The sequence below is a fragment of the Hypanus sabinus genome, chromosome 16 (genome assembly GCF_030144855.1).
Source record: "Hypanus sabinus isolate sHypSab1 chromosome 16, sHypSab1.hap1, whole genome shotgun sequence".
NCBI lineage: Eukaryota > Metazoa > Chordata > Chondrichthyes > Myliobatiformes > Dasyatidae > Hypanus > Hypanus sabinus.
In genome coordinates, this window is record NC_082721.1 from 46,126,364 (window position 1) to 46,149,855 (window position 23,492).

The window sequence follows — 23,492 nt, forward strand, 5'->3', positions numbered from 1 at the left end:
AACTTCCCATGATTCAGGACATTTATAAAGACAGGAGTGTAATAAGGGCTTGAAGGATCATTGGGGACCCAACTCATCCCCATCACAATCTATTCTAGCTGCTACCATCCAGGAAACAGTACTGCAGCATAAAAGCCAAAAGGCTCTGGGACAGCTTCTTCCACCAGGCCATCAGACTGATTAACTCATGCTGATTTGAGTATATTTCTATGTTACATTGACTGTGCTATTTATTATAAATTATTATAAAAATTACTATGATTGCACATTGCACATTTAAATGGAGATGCAACGTAAAGATTTTCACTCCTCATGTCTGTGAAGGATATAAGAAATGAAAGTCAATTCAAATTCACAACCTTGGTCTCATATTTCAGGAATGTGTTTTGGATCTTTGACTTCTGTCATTCTAATCTTGATTATCCCTGCCCCTGCCTCAGGGCATCTACTGTCGAAAACCAAATCACATATTGAGCATCTAGATTATTCAAATTCTCCTGACTGATCACCATAAACTAAAACAAACTCATTCAAAAGTCTACTGGTTACCTAAACTGCACTGTAGCTCAGTCCCCCATCTCCCATGCTAGCTGATCCACATCAAGTTCAAGATTGTCTTTCTACCACATACACACACGTTCCTCTGGACCATGGTACACAACACCATACACATTTAGAGATACAGTACATTACAGGGCCTTCCAGCTGTGCTGCCCAGCAACCCCTAATTTAACCCTAGGCTAATCATAAGACAATTTACAGTGACTCATTAATCTACCAACTGCTACAACTTTGGACTGCAGGAGAATGTACAAACCCCCTATGACAGCAGCAGTCACACACAACACAAAAGGCAAAATTACCAAAATAAACTAACAAATAACACATATTACAACACAAGTCAAAAAGTAAACAGAACACACTACTGGCACTTCAGACATTATGAGACCTGGAGGGTGACAGAGTTTGGTAGCCTCACAGCCTGTGGGAGAAAACTATTTCTCTTCCTAACAGTCCTTGCCCTAATGCTATGGTACTTCCTGCCTGATGGTCGGGATCAAAGAAATTGTTCAATCGATAGGAGAGATCATAGACATTGCTAAGGGCCCAGCATACACAGCACTTCCAATAAATCTCTCAGAAAGGTGGAAGAGACACCCCAATGATCCTCTCAGCAGTCCTCGCAATTCTTTGTAGGGTATTGCAGTCAGATGCTCTGCAGTTCCTGTATGAGGTGAAGGTGAGCTGGTCAGGGCACTCTCAATGGTGCCCAGGTAAAAACTGGTTAGAATGGGATAGAGTGGGGCAGTCTTGCTTGCTCCTATCTCCCTAGGAAGGAGAGACACTGCTGTGCTTTCTTGGCTGAAGAGATGGTATTGAAGAACCAGGTCTGTTATGTGAACTTACCTCTTTTCAAGAAGGGACTGTTTATGTGCAGTGGGGAGTTGTCAGCCCACACGTTTCCAGAGTCCACAATCATCTCTTTAGTTTTGTTCATGTTGAAACTCAAGCTGTTGTGCTCACACCATTCTACCAGCCCCTCTACCTCCTCTCTGTATGGTGTCTCAATATCGTTGTTGATGTAGCCAACCATTTGTGTTGTCAGCGAACTTGATTCTGTTTGAACTGGATCTAGCAGTGCAGTCATGGATCAGCAGCTGGAACAGCAGCAGGCTGGAGTGGAAAGTGGGTGGCACACTGGTGCTCAGTGTGATGGAGCTAGAGATTTTGCTGCCAATATGGACTAACTGTGACCTTTCTGTTAAGAAGTCCAAAATCCATTTATAGACCCAAGTAGTACAGTTTACGCACCAGCTTCTGAGGGATTAACATTAACTCAGTCAAAGAATGCAACAACAACTTTAATTTTCACTAGATTTCAAACCTTATTACCTTGGTTCTCACCTGTCCTGCTGCCTTACAACCCCTCCTGGATCTCTGCTTCCCCAGTTCTAGCTTTTGGATCCCCAAATTTAGGTCCACATTAGTTAAAAATAAATTATGTGTCAAAAAAAGATTCTATTAAGGGGCTGTAAACTGTACTGTTTTCAAATCCTTAAAATAGTATCTATACTCCCAAACTAGAAATAAGCTGGTACTTTCTTCAAAATGAGCATCATTCACACACAGGTTTCTTGACTGTGGTCTGTGGTCAAATCCTGGCTGAGTCATGTCTCACCTTTGAAGAGTAAAAATCTACATGTATACTTTATAGAGCAGACTGCGCTAATCCTATCAAAATCTGTGTTTTTCCAGACTGAGATTGGAAGCTTTTCCTTTTAGAGTTTAAAATTAAGACATTAATTTTTGTTTTACGCGGTTTTAAAAATTCTGCTGCACAACAATTAAAAATAGCATCTGAACATTGATAAATACTGTGATCTTGAAATTGTTCAGACAACTTTAAAGTTATGCAAAGTACTACAGGAATATAGGTCATATTTTCGGTGTCTTAGTGCTAATTGAGAAATTTGATTCCTTAACATCTTTAAGAGGAATTTTGTCAAAAACAATGCAATATACAAAATTCACCAGCAGTGAGATTTCCATTCTCCTGAGTCTGGACAATATTTACTCAAAATAAAACAGCTATTTGATTCGGCCAATGACAGTGGTGTTGTCAACAAACTTAAATAAGCCATTGGAGGTCACACAGTCACACAGTCTTAAGTGTAAAGACAGTACAGCGGGGCGAAGCACACAGACTTGTGGTGCACATGTGCTGATGGAGATTGTGAAGATGTTGCCAATCCAAACTGCCTGGAGTCTGCAAGTGAAGAAAATCGACAATCCAGTTGCAGGAGGAGGTATTGAGGCTAAGGTCTTGAAACTTATTGATTAGCTTTGAGGGTATGACAGTATTGAATGCCAAGCTGTAGTAAATGAAGTGTATCCTAATGTATGCATCTTTGGGTCTTTAGTCAACCCTGGAACATCTGAACAGCAATGAAACAGCATTTGCTGTAGACCTGTTGTGATAGTAGGCAAATTGGAGCAGATCAAGTACCTTCTTAGGCAGGAGTTGATGTGTTTCATCATCAGCCTCTCAAAACATTTAATCGTAGTGGATGCAAGTGCTACTGGATAATAGCTATTGAGGCAGGTTATCCCCAGTATAACTGAAATCTGCTTGAAGCAGGTGAACACCTCAGACTACCAAGGCGAGGGGTTAAAGATTTCGATGAACACTCCAGTCTGTTGATCAGCACAGGTCTTTAGTAATTGGCCAGGTACCCTGTCTGAGCTGAATATTTTCCCTGGGTTCAACCTTCCTGAAAGATGCTCTTGTGTCAGCGTCAGACACTAAAATAATAGGGTAGTTGGGTGCTGAGGGACTTCATGAAGGTTCCTCCATGCTTTTGACAGAGAAAGCAAGCATAAAAGGCCATTGGGTTCATGTGGGAGAGAAGCCCTGTTGTCACCTGTGTCACTTGGTTTCATGTTGCAGGAGATAATAGCATTCAAGTCCTGCCAAAGCTGTCAAACATCCTTTAGTGATTCAAGTTTGGTCTGGAATTGCTACTTCACACGAGATAGCTTTCTGGACATTGTACTGCACCTCTTGAATTTTTCTTGGTCACCAGACCTGAATGCCACTAATCTGGTCCTCAGTAGACTACTGATCTGATGGTTCACCCAGGACCTCTGGTTGGGAAAGAATCTGAATGATATTGTGAGGCACACTCATCTACAACTGTTTTATAAAGTCTGTGATAACCGTGGTGTATTTGTTCAGATCCTTCGAGGAATACTTGAACGTGGTAAAGTCCACTGGCTTGAAACAATCCCATAACCACCCTTCTGCCTCCTGCGACCACCTCTTTGTTGTCCTCATCTCTTTAGACTCCGCCTGTATGTAGGTGGGAGGACAGCCAAGTGATAAGATTTCACAAAATGCACTCTAGGCATTCCTAATTGCAGTACAACAGTGGTCAAGTGTGTTGGAACCCTTGGTGCTGCAGCTGATGAGGAAAGAGACTTCTTCAAACAAGTCTGACTGAGTTCCCCAACAATGATTTGAAAGGCTTTAGGGTGCACTATTTCTTGATTGCTGGTGGCAACACTCAGTACCTCGAGTGCCAGCTTAATGGCAACCGAGGATTGATGAGGAGAACCATCTTGGCAAGTAGAATGGTCAGCATTTAATCATTAATCTGTTCTACTGACCTGGAACACAAGTGTGGCAAGACTGCTGTGACAAGACAGTTTATCATGAAATACAGACCCCATCTTTTGCCTTCTCCGATTCAGCAGCCCAGTATATTGAGAGTCCCTCAGCTTTACTAACATACCTGGCACATCGAGAGTGAACCATGTAGCAGTGAAACAGAACGCAGCAATTCCTCATTTCCCTCCAAGACGTCAATCTTGCTCCAAGGTCCTCAATCTTGTTGTCCAACGAATGTACATTTGCTAACAAGATGCTGGGTAGAGGGAGTTTCATTTCTCAGCATTTCAGTCTGCCTTGGCTTCCTCCCCTTCTCCCTCTCCTCTGGGCACGGTGATGTACCTTCATCCACTTAGATTCCGTACCAGCATGCTTGAGAGTCAAGTTCACTGAGTCATTTGGAAGATCGTGAAATCGCTAGTTTGTTAAGACGGTTCATAAGTACGTTACTAAAAGGGAAATTACAGGCTGCAGATTGCACTGAGAGTGGTTCAGAAGTAGCACATTTAGAATCTCACACACAGAATGCTGGAGGAACTCAGCAGGCATCTATGAAAATGAATAAAAAGTTGACGTTTCAGGCTGAGACCCTTCTTCAGAATATTTAGAAGATTTTGTAAGCTGCTCACAACACGATTCACGCCATGATTCACCAGCACCATCTTGCTTCACAAATGGCTTTTCCTGGCCTCAGCATCATTTCAAGCTACTGATCTCTTCCACAACACTCATAATGCTGCATTCAAGGTCACCACATTCAAAAGACTGTTTTGTTCCCATCCAAACACTCCAGGGAATTCCTACCAAACTTTTGAACACGTTCATGGAAAACAAGAAACTGCCTCACATGACTCCAGTAGTGCTCACACCCACAGTGATGAAGTGTTTTGAGAGGTTGGTGATGAAACATATCAACTCCTGCTTGAGACGCAATTTGGATCCACTCCAATTTGCTGACTATCATAAAAGGTCCACAGCAGATGCTATTTCATTGGCTCTTCGCTCAAACCTGAGAACAGGAGGAAGTCATGGAGGGATTGTCTACTGAGTCTCTGTGGGTGGAAGTTAGAAACAGGAAGGGGTCAATAACTCTACTGGGTGTTTTGTTTTTAAATAAACAGACCACCCGATAGTAACAGGGACATTGTGGAGCAGATATGGAGACAGATTCTGGAGACAGGTGTAAAAAAAATAACAGGGTTCTTGTGATGAGAGATTTAAATTTCCCAAATATTGATTGGCATCTTCCTAGAGCAAGGGGTTTAGATGGGGTAGAGTTTGTTAGATGTGTTCAGTAAGGTTTCCTGACACAATATGTAGATAAGCCTACAAGAGGAGAGGCTATACTTGATCTGGTATTGGGAAATGAACCTGGTCAGGTGTCATGTTGGAGATAGTGATCATAATTCTATCTCCTTTAACCACAGCATTGGAGAGGGATAGGAACAGACAAGTTAGGAAAGCGTTTAATTGAAGTAAGGGGAAATTTAAAGCTATCAGGCAGGAACATGGAAGCACAAATTGGGAAAAGATGTTCTCAAGGAAAGGTAAAGCAAAAATGTGGCAAAAGTTCAGGGGATATTTGCATAGGTACGTTCCAATGAGACAGGGAAAGGATTGTAGGGTACAGGAACCATGGTGTACAAAGGCTGTTGAAAATCTAACCAAGAAGAAAAGCTTATGAAAGCCTCAAAAAACTAGGAAATAATAGAGATCTAGAAAATTATAAGGCTAGCAGGAAGGAGTTCAAGGATGAAATTAGGAGAGCCAGAAGGGGCCATGAGAAGGCCTTGGCAAACAGGATTAAGGAAATCCCCAAGGCATTCTACAAGTATGTGAAGAACAAGAGGGTAAAACATGAGAGAATAGGACCAATCACATGTGACAGTGGAAAAGTGTGTATGGAACTGGAGGAGGCAGCAGAGGTACTTAATGATTAGTATTCACTACTATTCACTCTTCAGTGTTCACTACTGAAAAGGACCTTGGCGATTGTAGGGATGACATATAGTGGACTGAAAAGCTTGAGCATATAAACATTAACAAAAAGGATGTGTTAGAGCTTTTGGAAAACATCAAGTTGAATAAGTCACCGGGACCATACAAGATATACCCCAGGCTACAAAGGTGAGATGCAAAGGAGGAGATTGCTGATCCTCCAGCAATGATCTTTGTATCATCAATGGGGATGGAAGAGATTCCTGAGGATTGGAGGGTTGTGGATGTTGTTCCTGGAGTAGAGATAGTCCAGGAAATTATAGAGCAGTGAGTCTTACTTCAGTAGTTGGTGAGTTGATGGAGAAGATCCTGAGAGGCAGGATTTATGAACATTTGGAGGGGCATATGATCAGGAATAGTCAGCACAGCTTTCTCAAAGGCAGGTCATGCCTTACAAGCCTGATTGAATTTTTTGAGGATGTGACTAAACATATTGATGAAGGTAGAGCAGTAGATGTAATGTATATGGATTTCAGCAAGGCATTTGATAAGGTACCCCATGCAAGGCTTATTGAGAAAGTAAGGAGGCATGGGATCCAAGGGGACCTTGCTTTGTGGATCCAGAATTGGTTTGCTCACAGAAGGCAAACAGTGGTTGTAGACGGGTCATATTCTGCATGGAGGTCGGTGACCAGTAGTGTACCTCAGGGATCTGTTCTGGGACCCCTTCTCTTCATGATTTTTATAAATTACCTGGATGAGGAACTGGAGGGATGGGTTGTAAATTTGCTAATGACTCAAAGATGGGAGGTGTGGAGAGCTGTTAGAGGTTATAGCAGGACATCAATAGGATGCAAAACTGGGCTGAGAAGTGGCAGATCGAGTTCAACTCAGATAAGTGTGAAGTGGTTCATTTTGGTAGGTCAAATATGATAGCAGAATATAGTATTAGTGGTAAGTGTGAAGGATCAGAGGGATCTTGGGGTCCGAGTTCATAGGACACTCAAAGCTGCTGCGCAGGTAGACTGTGGTTAAGAAGACCTACAGAACATTGGCCTTCATCAATCGTGGGATTGAGTTTAAGAGCCAAGAGGTAATGTTGCTGCTTTATAGGACCCTGGTCAGACCCCACTTGGAGTAGTATGCTCAATTCCGGTCACCTCACTACAGGAAAGATGTGGAAATGATAGAAAGGGTGCAGAGGAGATTTACAAGGATGCTGCCTGGATTGGGGAGAATGCCTTATGAAAATAGGTTGAGTGAACTTGGCCTTTTCTCTTTGGAGCAATAGAGGATGAGAGGTGACCTGATAGAGGTGCATAAGATGATGAGAGGCAATGATCGTGTGGATAGTCAGAGGCTTTTTCCCAGGGCTGAAATGGCTTACACAAGAGGGTACAGTTTTAAGGTGCTTGGAAGTAGGTGCAGAGGGGATGTCAGAGTAAGTTTTTTTAAAAAAAATAAAACGTAGAGAATGGCGAGTGCGTAGAATGGGCTGCCGGTGGTGGTGATGGTGGATACAATAGGGTCTTTTAAGAGACTCCTGGATAGGTACACGGAGCTTAGAAAAATACAGGCTATAGGTAACCCTAGGCAATTTCTAAAATAAGTACATGCTTGGCATAGCATAGTGAGCCAGAAGGCCTTTATTGTGCTGTAGGTTTCTATGTTAAACTGGAACACCTGGAGAGCAAAGATCCATATATCAGGTTACCCTCTAGCAACTACACCTCAGCACTCAATACCATCATCCTCTGAAAACTAATCAATAAGCGTCAGGACTTTGGCCTCAATACCTCCTTCTGCAATTGGATCCTCGATTTCCTCACTTGCAGACACCAGGCAGATTGGATTAACAATATCTCTTTTACAATCTCCATCAGCACAGGTGCACCATGAGTCTCTGTGCTTAGACCCCTGCTCTACTTGCTTTACGTGTAAGACTGTGTGGCTAAGCCCAGCTCCATTGCCACATTTAAATTTGCTGACAACACCACTGTCGTTTGCTGAATCAAAAGTGGTGACGTATCAACATATAGCAGGGAGATTAAAAATCTGGCTCAGTGATGCCACAACCTCTCACTCAGTGTCAGCAAGACCAAATAAGCCGATTATCGGCTTCAAGAGAAGGAAACTGGAGGCTCATGAACAGTTCTTTAAGGATCAGGAGAAGAGGGTCAACAAATTTATATTCTTCAGTGTTATCATTTCAGAGGACCTGTCCTGGGCTCAACATGCAAGTTTAATTACAAAGAAAGCACAGCATCACCTCTGCTTCCTTAGAAGTTTGTGAAGATTAGGCATGACATCCAAAACTCCGACAAACTTCTATAGATGTGTGATGGAGAGTATATTGACTGTTTGCATCCCAGCCTCATCTGGGAACACTAACTGAATGGCACATACTACAAAAAGTAGTCAAGACAGCACAGACCAACACAGGTAAATCACTCACCATCATTGAGCACATCTACATGGAACATTGTTGCAGGAAAGCAGGAACCACCTAGGTCCTGCTCTCTTCAGGAAGGTGGTACAGGAGCCTCAGGACTCACACCATTAGGATCAGGAACAGTTATTACCCCTCAACCATCAGGCTCTTGAACCAATGGGGATAACTTCACCTAGCCCATCAATGAACTGTTCCCTCAATCTATGGCCTCACTTTCAAGGACTGTTCATCTCATGTTCTTGATATTTATTGCTTATTTATTATATATTTTTCTTTTTGTCTTTGCAGAGTGATTGTTTACCCTGTTGGGTGTGGTCTTTTATTGATTCTATTATGGCTCTATGATTTACTGAGTGTGCCCATATATAAAGCGAATCGCATGATTGTATATGGTGACATATGTACTTTGATAACAAGTTTACGTTAAACTTTAGAAGGTGATTTAGACTTTTGACATGATGGATGAGGTAACTAAGTGTTCCAACACAAAAGTATATTTTGCACTTAAAATGGATGGATGTTTCAGAAGTATTAGCTGCTCTAGCAATTTAAAATATGTAGTTTCCAATATTTTCTATATGAATGAACAACCATCATTATTTTCCAGTGGTTGGTTAAATTTGTCAAGAATCAGCTGAGAATGTGGAGTGCTTTTAGAAGGCTGTCAGTGGCACATTTTAGAAATCAAAAGGGACAGAGGATTACTGGTGACAGGAGGCATCTTGTGTGGTGTACAAACACAGGCACTAGGAAAACTGCTGACTGGTCCGCTTGCATTTTGATTGAATGCCAGATGAAATATAACATGAAGTAGTCATGAATTGGAACTCTATAATCATGCTCATCAAAAACTGGAACTTTCCATCAGTTCCAACAAATCCTTGACAGCAAAAACATTTACCTCCTTCATCTTTCATTTCCTTTCACTTGCATATCTTCTACCCTCCTTTGAAAGCTACTTTTCTTGAGGACATCTGGTTTTACTAAGTATGGCCCTCATTTCAGAGTCAACAGCTATTTCTAGTTGTTACCATGTATTAATACTATGACGATAAAATTATTCCGTCAAATGAAAGAAAATGTAAAGGAAAGCTTAATAAAACAAGTTCATCAGCCCCTTTACACATGCAGATGAGAATATGAGACAATGATTTAAACTGTGTCACCAAACTTGCCTGCATATTGACATGGCTTCTGCAATGCATTATTTTCACTGCTTGCCTTCCTGTGGATGCAGTTGCAAGAAAAAGTTTGTGAACCCTTTGCAATTACCTGGTTTTCTGCATTACTCACTCATAAAATGTGGTCTGATCTTTATCTAAATCACAATAATAAACAAATACAATCTGCCTAAACTAATAGCATACAAATAATTGTTCTTTTCATGTTTTTATCGAATGCATTGCTCAATAATTCAGTCCAAGCTGGAAAAAGTATGCAAACTCTTGTATTTAATAACTGGTAGAATCTTTAGCAGTAATAACCTCCAAACATTATAGCCATGATATTCCTTCCACCATGCTTCACAGGTGTGATATGGTTTTGGTGTTGGTCTGCAGTTCCCTTTTTCCTCCAAACATAGCCATGTGTATTTATGCCAACAAGTTCAACTTCCATCTCATCTGTCCAGAACAGTGTCCCAGAAGTGTTGTGGAACATCTAGGTGGTCTTTTGCAGACTTGAGAGATGTGCAGCAATGGTTTTTTTTTGGGAGAGCAGTGGTTTCCTCCGCGGTGGCCTTCCATGAACACCATACTTGTTCAGTGTTTTCCTTAAAGTGAACACATGAACAGAGACTTTAGCAAGTTCTAGAGCTTTCTGCAGGTCTTTTGCTGTTACCCTTGGGTTCTTTTTCACCTCCTTCAGCAGCGCTCTTGATGTCATCTTTGTAGGATGCCCACTCTTAGGGAGAGTAGCAAAAATACTAAATTTCCTCCATTTGTAGACAATTTCTCTTACTGTGAACTGATGAACACTCGGGTCTTTAGAAATGCTTTTGTAGACTTTTCCAGCTTCATGCATCTCTACAATTCCTCTTCTAAGGTCCTCTGAAAGTTGCTTTGATTGAGGCACAGTGCACAAAAACAGATACTTCTTGAGAAGAGGCGGTTCTGTCAGTAACCTGACTGTGTCTTTTTTTTAAAAAAATATATAGGGCAGGGTACCTCTGCAACTCAATCTCACCTCATTGATTTGAATACCGAACTCCAAATAGCTTTTGTAGAAGGCATTACCCCAGAAGTTCACATACTTTCTTTGACTGAGATTAAATGGTGTATTCAGTATTGACAAGTACAATTGTTTGTGTTAATAGTTCAGGAAGATGGTGTTGTATATAATTGTGACTTGGATGAGAAATCAGACCACATTAAGGAATTTAAGCAGGAAAAACCAGGTAAATGCAAAGGGTTCACAAAATTTTTCTTGCAACTGTAGGCTACTCTAACAGAAGTAAAGGCCATCTTGCTGGGTGCTGCAAGGCCAAGGAAAATAAATTATGTACACACAAGAGGTTATGGTTTAACACATCACCTTCAACAATGCACCACAACTTAGCACTGGACCATTTGGCTGCCTAGGTCTCCTGGCTTAAATCTCTAAAGATTTTGAGCCTATAAGGTTCTTGAAATGGCAAACGCATTGACCAAAAGAAATGAAAACTGAGACAATCCAGTGTTACTGATGTTCAATTAACAGTTATTTAAGGCACTGTTACAAATGTTTCAAAGCTCAAAAATCTTAAAGACCTAACTGCAAGCAGCATTGCACACAATACAAATGTAGTTCAAATTTCAAAAGTTGTATGTTTAGTCATAATTTTTTCTTAAGAGACATACTGTCCCAGGATATACTGACAAGACATTTACTGCTGTACCACTGAAAGCAAACTCACCAACTGCATCTCAGTTTGGTATGGTAATTGTCCTGTATTGGACTGCAAAGCACTCCAGCTGGTGGAGAAAACTGCCCAGCAGATCATTGGTACCCAATTGCCCACCACTGAGAACATCTACCATAAATGCTGCCTGGGCAGGGTGAAAAGCATTATCAAGGATGCATCTCACCCTAACCATGGACTTTTTACTTTCCTCCCATCTGGTAGGCACTACAGGAGCCTCTGCTCCTGTACCAGCAGGCTCTGGAAAAGCTTCTTCCCTGACACTGTGACCCTGCTGAACCTCACATCAGAGCGCTAAGCGGTATTGCACCCATATTGGACTGTTTCAGTACTTTGATATTTGTATGCTGTAGCACTTACTTTTTATTCACAGTTATTTTGTAAATAATACTATTCTTTTGCACTTCTGGTTAGATGCTAATTGCATTTCCTTGGCTTTGTATCTGTACTCGGCATAATGACAATAAAGTTAAATCTAATCTAATCTAAACACTGGAAGCACAAAAGGACTTCAATTGGTCTTGAACTTTCTTTTCCCCCTACAATAGTCAGCGAAAATTGGAAACTATTACCAGGGAAACAAAATCAGTCACTAAGAACTAAATTGGAAAAAAAAAAGAGCCACAGTAGATTTGTTGAGGGCAAACTGTGCTTAAAAGGGACTATTGCGCTAGAGATGTAATGGATTCAATGGACTAAATGCAGGTAAATGGGTCTTATTAATATTTAAAAAGGCAATTAGACAGGGTCAAAGATAGGAAACATTTGGAGGAGCATGGGCAAAACACAAAAGAGACTTGTTCAGGAAGGTACTTTGGTCAGCATGGAACAGTTTTTTAAAAAAACATCTCTATTGTTTTTATGGAATAAAAAGAAAAAAACACAATATATATCATTCATATGTTGAAAATATAACAAAGTTGAAAAAAATTGGAAAACAAAAGAAAAAAAAATCAAAAAAAAAGACGCAACCATCTCACTGTAGAATAAAAAAGCAGTCAATTCAGTTCATTACTTTCATCATCTTGAACATTATTCTCCAGGAACTTGTAGAAAATGTTCCATACTTCTCAAAATTTGTCAAGTTTGTTTTTTGTAATGTAGTTTATCTTTTCCAGAGCAAGATAAGTCATTCCTTTCAACCATTGTGAGAAGCCACTGGTTGATGGTTTCTTCCATGAATAGGCTATGCAGCGTTTAGCTTCCAAAAAACAAATGTTAAGCAGAGACCTTACATTTTTGGAGGTTCCAAAGTCATTTGGATAAATATTCAGAATACATAACTTAGGATTGAGGGGCACATTTTTCCCAATAAACTGACTAATCAAATCCAGCACCTTCTTCCAGAAACAGATTATCCAGGGGCACTCCCACATACAATGAAACAAAGACCCCTTTTGATGGTTACATTTAATGCCAGTGTCTGGAATGTTGGGGTTAAAATGATGCAATCTGACTGGAGTAACGTACTGTCTGGTTATCCATTTATATTGTAATAATTTAGAGTAAGTGTTCACTGATTGGGTTTGAGCTAAGGAACAAGCTTCTGACCATTCTTTTTGAGATAGATTCTCATTCAAATCAATTCTCCATGCTTGAAGTATGTTGTTTGATGACTCTTTGCATTTGCTTACAAATAAATTGTATAATACACAAATATATCCCCTAGCTTCAGATAAGTTCAGAGTGATGTCTTCTAGGGTAGATAAAGGAACAAATTTCAAACTGTTGCCTTGCCTGGACATAATAAAACTTTGCAACTGAAGGTATTTAAAAAAGTGTTTTGTTGGAATTTCGTATGTGGCCTTGAGTTCTTCAAATGACATAAATGTATTGCCCTTATAAAGATCAGTCACCTTTACTATGCCCTGGGTCACCCAGGTTTTAAAACCAGGGTCTGCTCTGCCAGGCCTAAAGCCATCATTACCAAAGATGGGGGTAAACTGGGATAACTGTGATGTCTCTCCCAAATATGCAACAGTGTCATGCCAAATCATCACTGCATTTTTAAAGAAAGGATTTTTAGTTTGTTTAATCAGTTTTTTCTTATCTGCTGAATACAAATAAAGATCTAGAGGGATATTGATCAACTGGGATTCCATTGAGATCCAAGTAGGGGGGTGATCCTTAACAAAGTAGAACATTCCTGCTCTAATTTGGGCCGCCCAAAAATACCATAAGATTTGGTAGCTGTTGGCCACCTCTATCATACGGCAAATATAAGACAGGGCTTCCACAACATCCGAAGAGTGCTTAATATACTCTACGAAAAGTCTGGAAGCTCTGATAGTGCTATTCTGTCACTGGATGCCGAGAAAGCTTTTGACAGAGTGGAATGGCAATATTTGTTTAAAGTTTTAGAAAGATTCGGTATAGTGGGGGGGAAATTGTTACGATGGATACAGCTTCTTTATTCTAATCCACAGGCTGAAATTTTAACTAATGGGCTTTTTTTTGCACCTTTCAAACTCCAAGGGGGAACAAGACAAGGCTGTCCACCATCTCCCCTCCTGTTTATCCTGGCCATTGAGCCGCTTGCTATGGCAGTTTGAAAAGAGGCTACCATAGCAGGAATAACTATAGGAGATATAGAACATCGCATAGCCCTGTACGCAGATGATGTAATTTTGTTTTGCTCTAACTTGAAACAAACATTACCTGCCTTAACTGACCTGACAAGTACTTTTGCAGGCTATAAAATAAACAACAATAAATCTGTAATATTATTCATGGATAAAGATGAGAGACTCAATTCCCTCATTTCAAACTCCATTCATGGTGTCAGTACAGGGTTTTACTTATTTGGGTGTTAAAATCACTCCCAACTAATTATAATCCTCTCACTGACTCAGTTATTCAACTTATACATAGATGGTCAAAATTGCCTATATCTCTGATTGGACGCATAAACATTCTCAAAATGTCAATTTTTCCAAAGTTCCTATACCTTTTTCAATCTATCCCACTTCCTCCTCCATCATCTTTCTTTTATTTATTAAAGAAAATTTTTTCCAACTTTATCTGGAATAATAGATGTCCAAGACTCAGGCTTTCCCTATTATATCAGCCTGGAACAGTTGGTCCAAAGGGGCTACTCTTGGGCTGTATTACTCCAATTATGGTTTCCTTTTCTGTCATTGGTTTTGCTATTCAATGAGAAATAGTTGGAAAATTAATATTGATCAATTGTTTCTAATTGTGGTTAACGGTATAGATTCAAGTAGGTCTTTTTTGAAAGAGACAATTTTAATCTGCAAGTTGTTAACAGTGGATAAAGATTTATTTCATGTCATATCAAACTGGCTTTCAACTTTACAAACAGGCATTCAGCATTTATGTACCCTACATTATATGGTATCTGAAAAAATGTTACCATGGCTGATATTATACTAGTAACGGTTACTTGAGGTGCTAAGACTCTACCAAGATAGTGGATTCTACAAGAATATTCACATATGATGGTACATTAGCTTCATGAACAAGTCCAACAACAATGGTGAAAGTACAAACTCAAGTCAAGTTCCAGCGCTTAGCATACTGATACTCAGCATCATTGTTTGCAGCTTGTGACTCAACATTTTCTGTTTGTGCAACCCCTGGTTTCTTCCAGGTCCTTCCATTTTTGCCCATGTTCCAAAATCATGCAGGATGGTAATTTAATTGACTGCTATGAACTGTCTCTGGTGGGTAAGAGAGGAATAGGATTTGGAAGGATTAATGGGAATGTCTGGAAATAAAATAGGTTAGGGTAGGATTACCGTGAAAATGGGTAGTTGATGGTCAGTGCAGGCTTAGTAGGCTTCTTTCTGTGCTGTGTTTATGACTAGTGTATAGTAATATTCTGCTTTTCCCCATTATACATTGCCAACACAAGCGCATCACTTAAAAGAAAATAATGATACACATTCCATTCGTCTCTTAGTTGACAGAGTCACACAACTATGAGCACTATTGCTTTGATCACATCAGCTCATATGTAATAGTGCTACTTTGCAAGTTACTTCCAAAGAGAGAAAAATAAGGCAATGGACAGCTATAATTAAAATCTATGCTTTAAATTACCTCGCCAACAAGTCAGCTATTGTAAACACAAGGAAGAACACCGATTTCATTGCATTAAAAAAACAAAAGACAGCGGAGGGTTGAAGCTCCAGAGATAAGCTTTAACAAAACAATCTGCCTATAAAATTCAGAACTAGTGTCAAAGTTTTTGAATGCAGATTATGTAGTCACAATGTCAAGCACTCTCGTGTACTTTAAATGACATTAGATGGAATAAAGTGTGCATAAACCAGCGTTAGCAATGTGTTCAATTTTGTTCACTATGAAAATTTGCCGTATTATATATGTATGCATCTCTAGATGGCAGTATAACCAATTTTGTAATATTGACAGAACTGGTTTTTAGTCTTTCCGTTTCAGGAAGGAAGTACAATACTTAACTAAAGCCAAGTTTGGTTTATACATCATTTTCACTCTTTTTCCTTTGGATAAATATCTGCCCTACAGATAACCATCAATTACTGGGATTGGGCACTCAGTATGCAAAGCAATGAAGGTTTTTAGTTGTTACTCCAACTGTTGGTAAGTGATCACAGGCATGCCTCTGAGATAGACAATAGACAATAGGTGCAGAAATAGACCATTCGGCCCCTCGAGTCTGCACCACCATTCTGAGATCATGGCTGATCATTCACTATCAATACCCAGTCCCTGCCTTGTCCCCATATCCCTTGATTCCCCTATCCATCAGATATCTATCTAGCTCCTTCTTGAAAGCATCCAGAGAATTGGCCTCCACCGTCTTCTGAGGCAGTGCATTCCACACCTCCACAACTCTCTGGGAGAAGAAGTTTTTCCTCAACTCTGTTTGGAGATGAGCTCCAATTTGAAAAATTCAGCTCAATGTTGCATGGTGATTGATGAGAATGATCTCCTCTGAATTTAATATTTTTCAAACTCCATGAAAATGTTAAGACCAGCAGATGTGTTTTCACATAGTACTCCATTTTACTACAGCTCAGATGCATTAAAGCACAACATACATCCATGCAGAAGGGATACAGAGTCAGAAGATTGTGATTTCAAACATAGGCTTAAAGTAAGAATGAAAATGGTGCTATCACTGCACTTGTATGAATGTAATGGATTGACCGTTCTTGAAAAAGATCAGATATTGGATCTCAGATTGGTTTATTATTGTCACATGTACCAAGTACAGTTCATACACAGTAAAAACTAACAGAATGCAGAATGCAACATACAGCTACAGAGAAAGAGCAGAGCAGCTAATGATAAGGTGCAAGATCATAATAATGTAGATTGCAAGGTTAAAGTCCATTTTATTGCACAATAGTTTTATAACAGCAGAGTAAGAAGCTCTCTTTGAGACTGGTGGTGTGTGCTTTCAGGCTTTTGTGTCTTCTGCCTGGTGGAAGAGAGCAGAAGAGGAACAGTCTGGGGTGGTGGGGTCTTAGATACTGAGACAGTGAGAAGCTGATTTTTTCCATGATGTGCTGAGCCGTGTCCTCTGAATCTGTAGACCAACATTTGTCAACTAGAAGTTATCTGATCATTTATCTCAATCTTATTTGTGGGAACCTGCTGAATGCAAAATTTCTTCTACATTTCCTGATATTACAGTTGCAATGCATCAGAAAAAAGTACCATTGTGAAAGCACTTTTGAACATTATAGATGTCCTTCCTGATGGCTTTTTAGCTGATGTTGGAATCAAACATTGCCTGGAGATGAGATGCTCTGGCTTCACCTCTGGAAATGAACTGAGTTGCCTTAGAAAAACAAACTGAGCAACAGGTTATTGGTGATTAAGTGCCATTTGATTAAGTGATTGGCAAACAAAGTCTAAGAATCTGTTAACACTTCACTTATGATTGAGAACTGTTTGACTGGGCCATAATTAGTCAAACTATATTTGACTAGCTTTTGTGAACAGAACATTCAGATAGATGCCAATTCTATATTATACAAGAAGAGCTTGGCAAGAGGCCTGACCAATTCTGGAGCGCAAGCCTTCAGCCAGGAGGCTGTCTGGTCCCCTAGCCTTTGCTGATCAGAGTAAAAAGAATTGGCTGAAAACCATTTTCTGCGTTGAGGATTTTAGGAAGAAATAGCTAAGTTATTTTTGGCTGCACACTGTTAGAGCTCAGAACGTTAGCACCTACATTCCTGATCCTCCCATCTTCAATGATGTTCCTGGAAAAACAGCAGCAGGCAAAGAGATTCCAGACATCCAGCATATATAGAAAACTGTACGAACACAAAAATAGAAGCAGGAGAATGCTCTCCACTCCTTGTCTGTTCTGCCATGTATCTCAGTGCCACTTTCTTGCACTAAAGCCATATCTCCACATACCTTTAATATCCAAAACATCTATTGATCTTTGTCTTAAATCTAATCAGAGACTGATTAGCTATTGTATCGAGGTCCTCACCTCCCATTGCACCCATATCATCTCCCTTTGGCATGCAAGATCTACACTCCGCCATGAAAACCGACACAAAGTAGTCATTCAAAGACTCGGCCGTTTCCTCATTACCTCATTGTGCTTTCACAATGGTACCTCAATTCCCCCTACTTGTCCTCCAAGGGACCTACGTTCCATTTAGCCACCAGTTTCTGCTTTATATAATTATAAAACCTTGTACTATCCAATTTTATATTGCAAACACAAGGAAATATTGTGTGGGTTTATTTTCATAATCTATTTTCTCTTTCTTTATTGCTTGCTTAGTGTTCTTTGTTTCATTTTAAAATTTTCCCAGTCTTCCAGTTTCCCGCTACTCTTGGCGACTTTGTATGCACGAGCTTTTAGTTTGATGCCTTCCTTTATTTCCTTAGTGGCTGGCTCTCCCCACCCTTATTGTCCTTGCTTTTAACTGGAATGTACTTTTGTTGAGCTCCGTGAGAAATCTCTTTGAAAGTCTTCCTCTGTTCCTCAACCATCCCACCATATAGGCAGTGCTCCCAGTCTACCCTAACGAACTCCTCCTCCATCCTGTTGTAGTCTCCCTTATTTAGGCATAATATACTGGTTTTAGATTGAACTATTCCACCCTCCATTTGTATGAGAAACTCAGTCTTGCTATGACCACCCTTCCCAAGAGGATCCCTAACTACAAAATCACTAATTTTACCTGTCTCATTACACATGACCAGATCCAAGATAGCACGTTACTGAACCTACAAGGGAACATGCTGTTCAAGAAAGCCATCATGGATGCATTCTGTGAAGTTCTCCTCAAGACTGTCTTGACCAACTTGATTCACCCAATCTATGTACAAGTTAAAGTCCCCTATGATAACTGCTGTTCCATTCTTACATGCCTCAGATTATTTCTTGGTATATTGCTTGTGCTACTGTAATGTTATTATTTAGTGGCTTATAGATGGATTCAACATTCTGCTCCTTAGATCTTATATCGTCTCTCACTATCACCACGATCTCATCCTTAATTAAGAACCCTATCCCACTTCCCTTACTTTCCTGCCCATCTTTCTGTGTTATCTATTATCCTTGGACATTTAATTCCCAAAGGTCTGTACCCTGCAACCATGTTTCTGTAATGGCCACCAAACGATACCCCTTTTACTGATTTGTGCCACAAGTTCACTGACCTTGTTACGAATACAACAGGTATTCAGATAAAGTGCCCTTACGCTCATTATGCCTTTAAAATCTAGTAATCTTTGAGGGCAACTCTTCTCCCGATCCCATCTCAACCCACCTCTGCTACCCCAAGACAGATACAGACACAGCCACACATGGAAGTAGCAAGGGAAAGAACGTCATTAATCTTGCTTCACCCAATTATCTGAAGCACTGGTCTTACTGTGCAATCTGTACCAAGAGTCATCTTACCAGAAGTGTAAGATACAGTAATAAATCATAATATTGCAACACTGAGCTGGTAACAAGCAGATGCTGAACCCCTTTAAGGCAGGCAATCAGACCATGCAGCATAAAATTATACATTTTAATAATAAAAGATTTTTTTAAAACTTTGTACATAGAGAGGCAAGTCAGTTTTCAAATACAATACAGCTCCTAAGTTACCATCAGACCGAATAAAGTGAAATAGTACTATATGGCTCATAGAATGCTAAAGCCTCAAACCTGCCCATCATGACATGAAATAAAATGCATCAATGCCTCAGGTTCATAGGAAACTTGAGACTAGCCATACAAATACCACAGCTTCAAGCTAAGCAAAATAAGCTAAACAAAAGTCTAAAGCAGTGGCTCATACAAAGACAAACATAGACCTTTTCTATACACTAGACCCTGGCCCAAGCACCTGTGAACAGCAAGCTTCTTCAAGGGAACCTGCCCTAAATGAATAGCACATATTATACATGCATCACTTTACTATTAACACATAAATATCTTATAAAAAAGGAAAAGAAAAATACCTAGCCAATCATACATATGAGTTTGGCCGTGAACTTGGACGGCAACCAAACCATTCAAAATGCATTCCTGTGAAAGCCCAAGTACCCAGCTACCTGTCTCAAAGGCAGTCAAAAACTATTCCTTAATGCTAGACAGAGAAATAAACTTTGGAGAGGAAAGTTCTACCCTAGTTTCCTTCCGACTGGAAGCAACAGGCACAATTCTCAGTTCCACCAGGCTATGAATCAGAATCAGGTTTATTATCACCAGCATGAGATGTGAAATTTGTTAACTTAGCAACAGTTCAATGCAATTCATAATCTAGCAGAGAGAAAAAAATAAAACAATAATAAACATAAATAAATCAATTACATATACTGAATAGACTAAAAATGTTCAAAAATAGAAATATTGTACTGTATATGAAAAACAAGCAAGTTAGTGTCCAAAGCTTCAATGTCCATTTAGGAATTGGATGACAGAGGGGAACTTGCTGCTCCTGAATCGCTGAGTGTGTGCCTTCAGGCTTCTGTACCTCCTGCCTGATGGTAACAGTGAGAAAAGGGCATGCCCTGGGTGCTGGAGGTCCTTAATAATGGATGTTGGCTTTCCGAGACACTGCTCCCTAAAGAAGTCCTCGCTACTTTGTAGGTTGGTGCCCAAGATGGAGCTGACTAGATTTACAACCTTCTGCAGCTTCTTTTGGTCCTGTGTGATAGCCCGTCCATACCAGACAGTGTTACAGCCTGTCAGAATGGTACAACTATAGAAGTTTTTGAGTGTATTTGTTGACATGCCAAATCTCTTCAAACTCCTAATAAAGTATAGTTGCTGTCTTGCCTTCTTTATAACTACATTGATATGTTGGGACCAGATTAGATCCACAGAGATCTCACACCCAGGAACTTGAAGCTGCTCACTCTCTCCACTTCTGAGCCCTCATGAGGATTGGCATGTGTACTGTGTGTTACTGTTTGCTGACCAGTCCTCTTAATCTATTTGGGATAGGAATTTATTTTAGCAGTGTATATATGACCTTAAATCACAAGAAATTGGTGGTAAGTTTTTGATCACTTGCAATTCACTCTCCTTGTGCTCTACCATCACTGTTCTGTCAATGAATGCGCTCTGCTGCAGTTACAAATAATCAAGTTGAGCTTATTGTCATGTATACAGTACGATGAGATATAGTAAAATGAAAAACTTGCAGCAGCATCATAGGCATATACAGTAGGCATGACAAATAGAGAAATCTGTTTTTAAAGAGCAAAAACATGAAAGATTAATTTGTCACACGTACATGGAGACATACAGTGAAATGCACAGATTTGTTTCAATGGCTAACACAGTCCAAATATGTTCTGGGGTGGTGCACAAATGTTACCATGTTTCAGGCACCAACACAGCGCGCCCACAACTTGCTAACCCTTACTAATCTGTACGTCTTTGGATGTGGCCCAGAGATCAAATATGCTATCAAAATCAAAAGGAGATAGTAGTAAATTTACAAATATTTTGTATTGCCTACCACTATAGAAGGATGCATTTGAAATCACAGAAAGAGATTTAAATTAGGAACTGAAAACGAGAAAATCACCAGGGACACAGTATTGAGCAAACTTTGAGCTGGATACTGATAGGTGTACAGGTCTGTAATAGACTCAATCTTAGGATGTTGAAAGATGTGGTTGGTAAGAGTTTGATACATTGGTTTGAATTTACCCAAACTCTCCAGACTCAAGGAAGGATCCAAGAATGAGTTCACAATTTCTAGTATTCGGGAACTGCACTAATAGGAAAGCTAACAAAATGCCTGTATTTTTGTGAGGAGTATTGTCAGAGGCTGCATATTCTACAGAATGTTTCACCTCCTTACACTTTGCCATGCTCCTGATTAAGTCTTTTGGATGGGAAAAAGGTGCAGAATATTTTCCATTTGATTGAATGCAGTTACAACAACACTCAGTACACTCAATGCCATACAAACAAGGTAGCTCATTTAATACAATCTATAAAATATGCACGAGTTACTTGCTTTGGCTACTCTAAAGAACTTTTCAAACCCGTAATATTAACAACAAAAGAAAATGTGTGGAATGCCACCAATTTCTGGTTCCCCCAACTTAGAGATGACATCATTGTTCTTTTGTTATCACTACATCTAATCCTGGAGCTCCCGAACCAATGGCATGGTGTGAGTGCATTTACTCAAAGAATCTAATAGTTCAATATGAAATCATCACCACCTCAAACACAAATGGGTTATGCACTTCCTGCATTCAGAAAGGTCAATAATTACACAACCTGGGTGTAGAAACATGTCTTCTTCTGTTCCCATCTGAGAAAGCCTTTAAATAGGTCTCTGGCTCATGCCATGAAAAAAATCCCACATTAGGCCAACACAGAAATTAGAATGGAAAAAAACACCAACCTGTTCATTTCAGCTTAAACACTTACCATGTGCTCCATGCATATACTGATTTCACCATCACTGTAAAATGCTCCATAGAAGCCCACAATATATGGGGAGTTACATTCGTGTAGCACCTGGAGCTCTCTGATGATCTGATTGCGAATGGCAGGCTTTATTTCTAAATGAATCAGCTGGAGAATGAGAACAAGTTTCTGATAATTATCTGATTTATTATTTTCTTAAAAAACTAGTGAAGTGCTCAGTATGATATTCTTCATTTTAATCATACCAGCTTCTATATTGAATGTAGAATGCCCTGGGGTTTTCCTTAATCCTACTAACCAAGGCTTTCCCATGCCCCCTTTAGCTCTCGTAAGCCCATTCTTAAGCTCCTTCCTGACTGCCTTGTAATGGTTTAGAGCCTCATCTGATCCTTGCTTTCCAACTTTAAGCATGCTTCTTTCTTCCTCTTGAGTAGATGTTTCACATCTCTCGTCAACCATGGTTCCTTCACCATACCATTCTTTTCCGGCCTCAAAGGGACAAACTTACCCAAAATCCAATGCAAACACTCCCGAACCAACACCCACATTTCCACTGTGCATTTTCCTAAGTACATCCATTCCCAATATATGCTCCAAAGTTCCTGTATAATAGCATCATAATTCATCCTCCCTCTATTAAATACTTCCCCATGCTGTCTGCTCCTATCCTATTCGTTAGGGTAAAGTCAAGGAGTTGTGGTGACAGTCTCCAAAATGCTCTCCCACCAAGAGATCTGTCATCTGACCAGGTCCATTGCCTCAAAACAGATCCAGTATGGCCTCTCCTCTAACAGGCTTGTCTACGTATTGTCCAGGAAGAATTCCTAATACACACCTCACAAATTCTGCCACGTCTCAACCTTTTGAGTTAAGAAGGTGCCAATCAATATTAGGGAAGTTCAAGTCACCTATGAAAACAACCCTTTTATTTCTGTACTCCAAAATCTGCTTCTTGATCTGCACGTCTGTCTCTGTTGCTCTGGGGGGTGGGGGGGTGGGGAAGGATGGTTTCTAATGCAGTTCATCACTCTTGTTCGTAATATTTCTCACATTAAAATAGACAAATTTCAACCCCTCCAGCTTTTTCCACTGCCTATTCTTCTTTACAGTTTCTCTGCAGGCTGCATCTACCTGTACATCAACTGCCCCATCTTCTGACCTGTCA

The 23,492-nt window shown here is 40.0% G+C and overlaps 1 protein-coding gene across 1 annotated transcript in view; it reads right to left on the reverse strand.

Moving 5' to 3' along the window:
- LOC132406270 (dual specificity mitogen-activated protein kinase kinase 2) overlaps window positions 1–23,492 on the reverse strand; it is a 76,068-nt gene that overhangs the window by 34,971 nt on the left and 17,605 nt on the right. Inside the window, exon 3 of the mRNA XM_059991680.1 lies at window positions 22,328–22,474. Within this exon, the coding sequence (XP_059847663.1) occupies window positions 22,328–22,474 (147 nt within the window). The remainder of the gene's footprint in view (window positions 1–22,327; window positions 22,475–23,492) is intronic.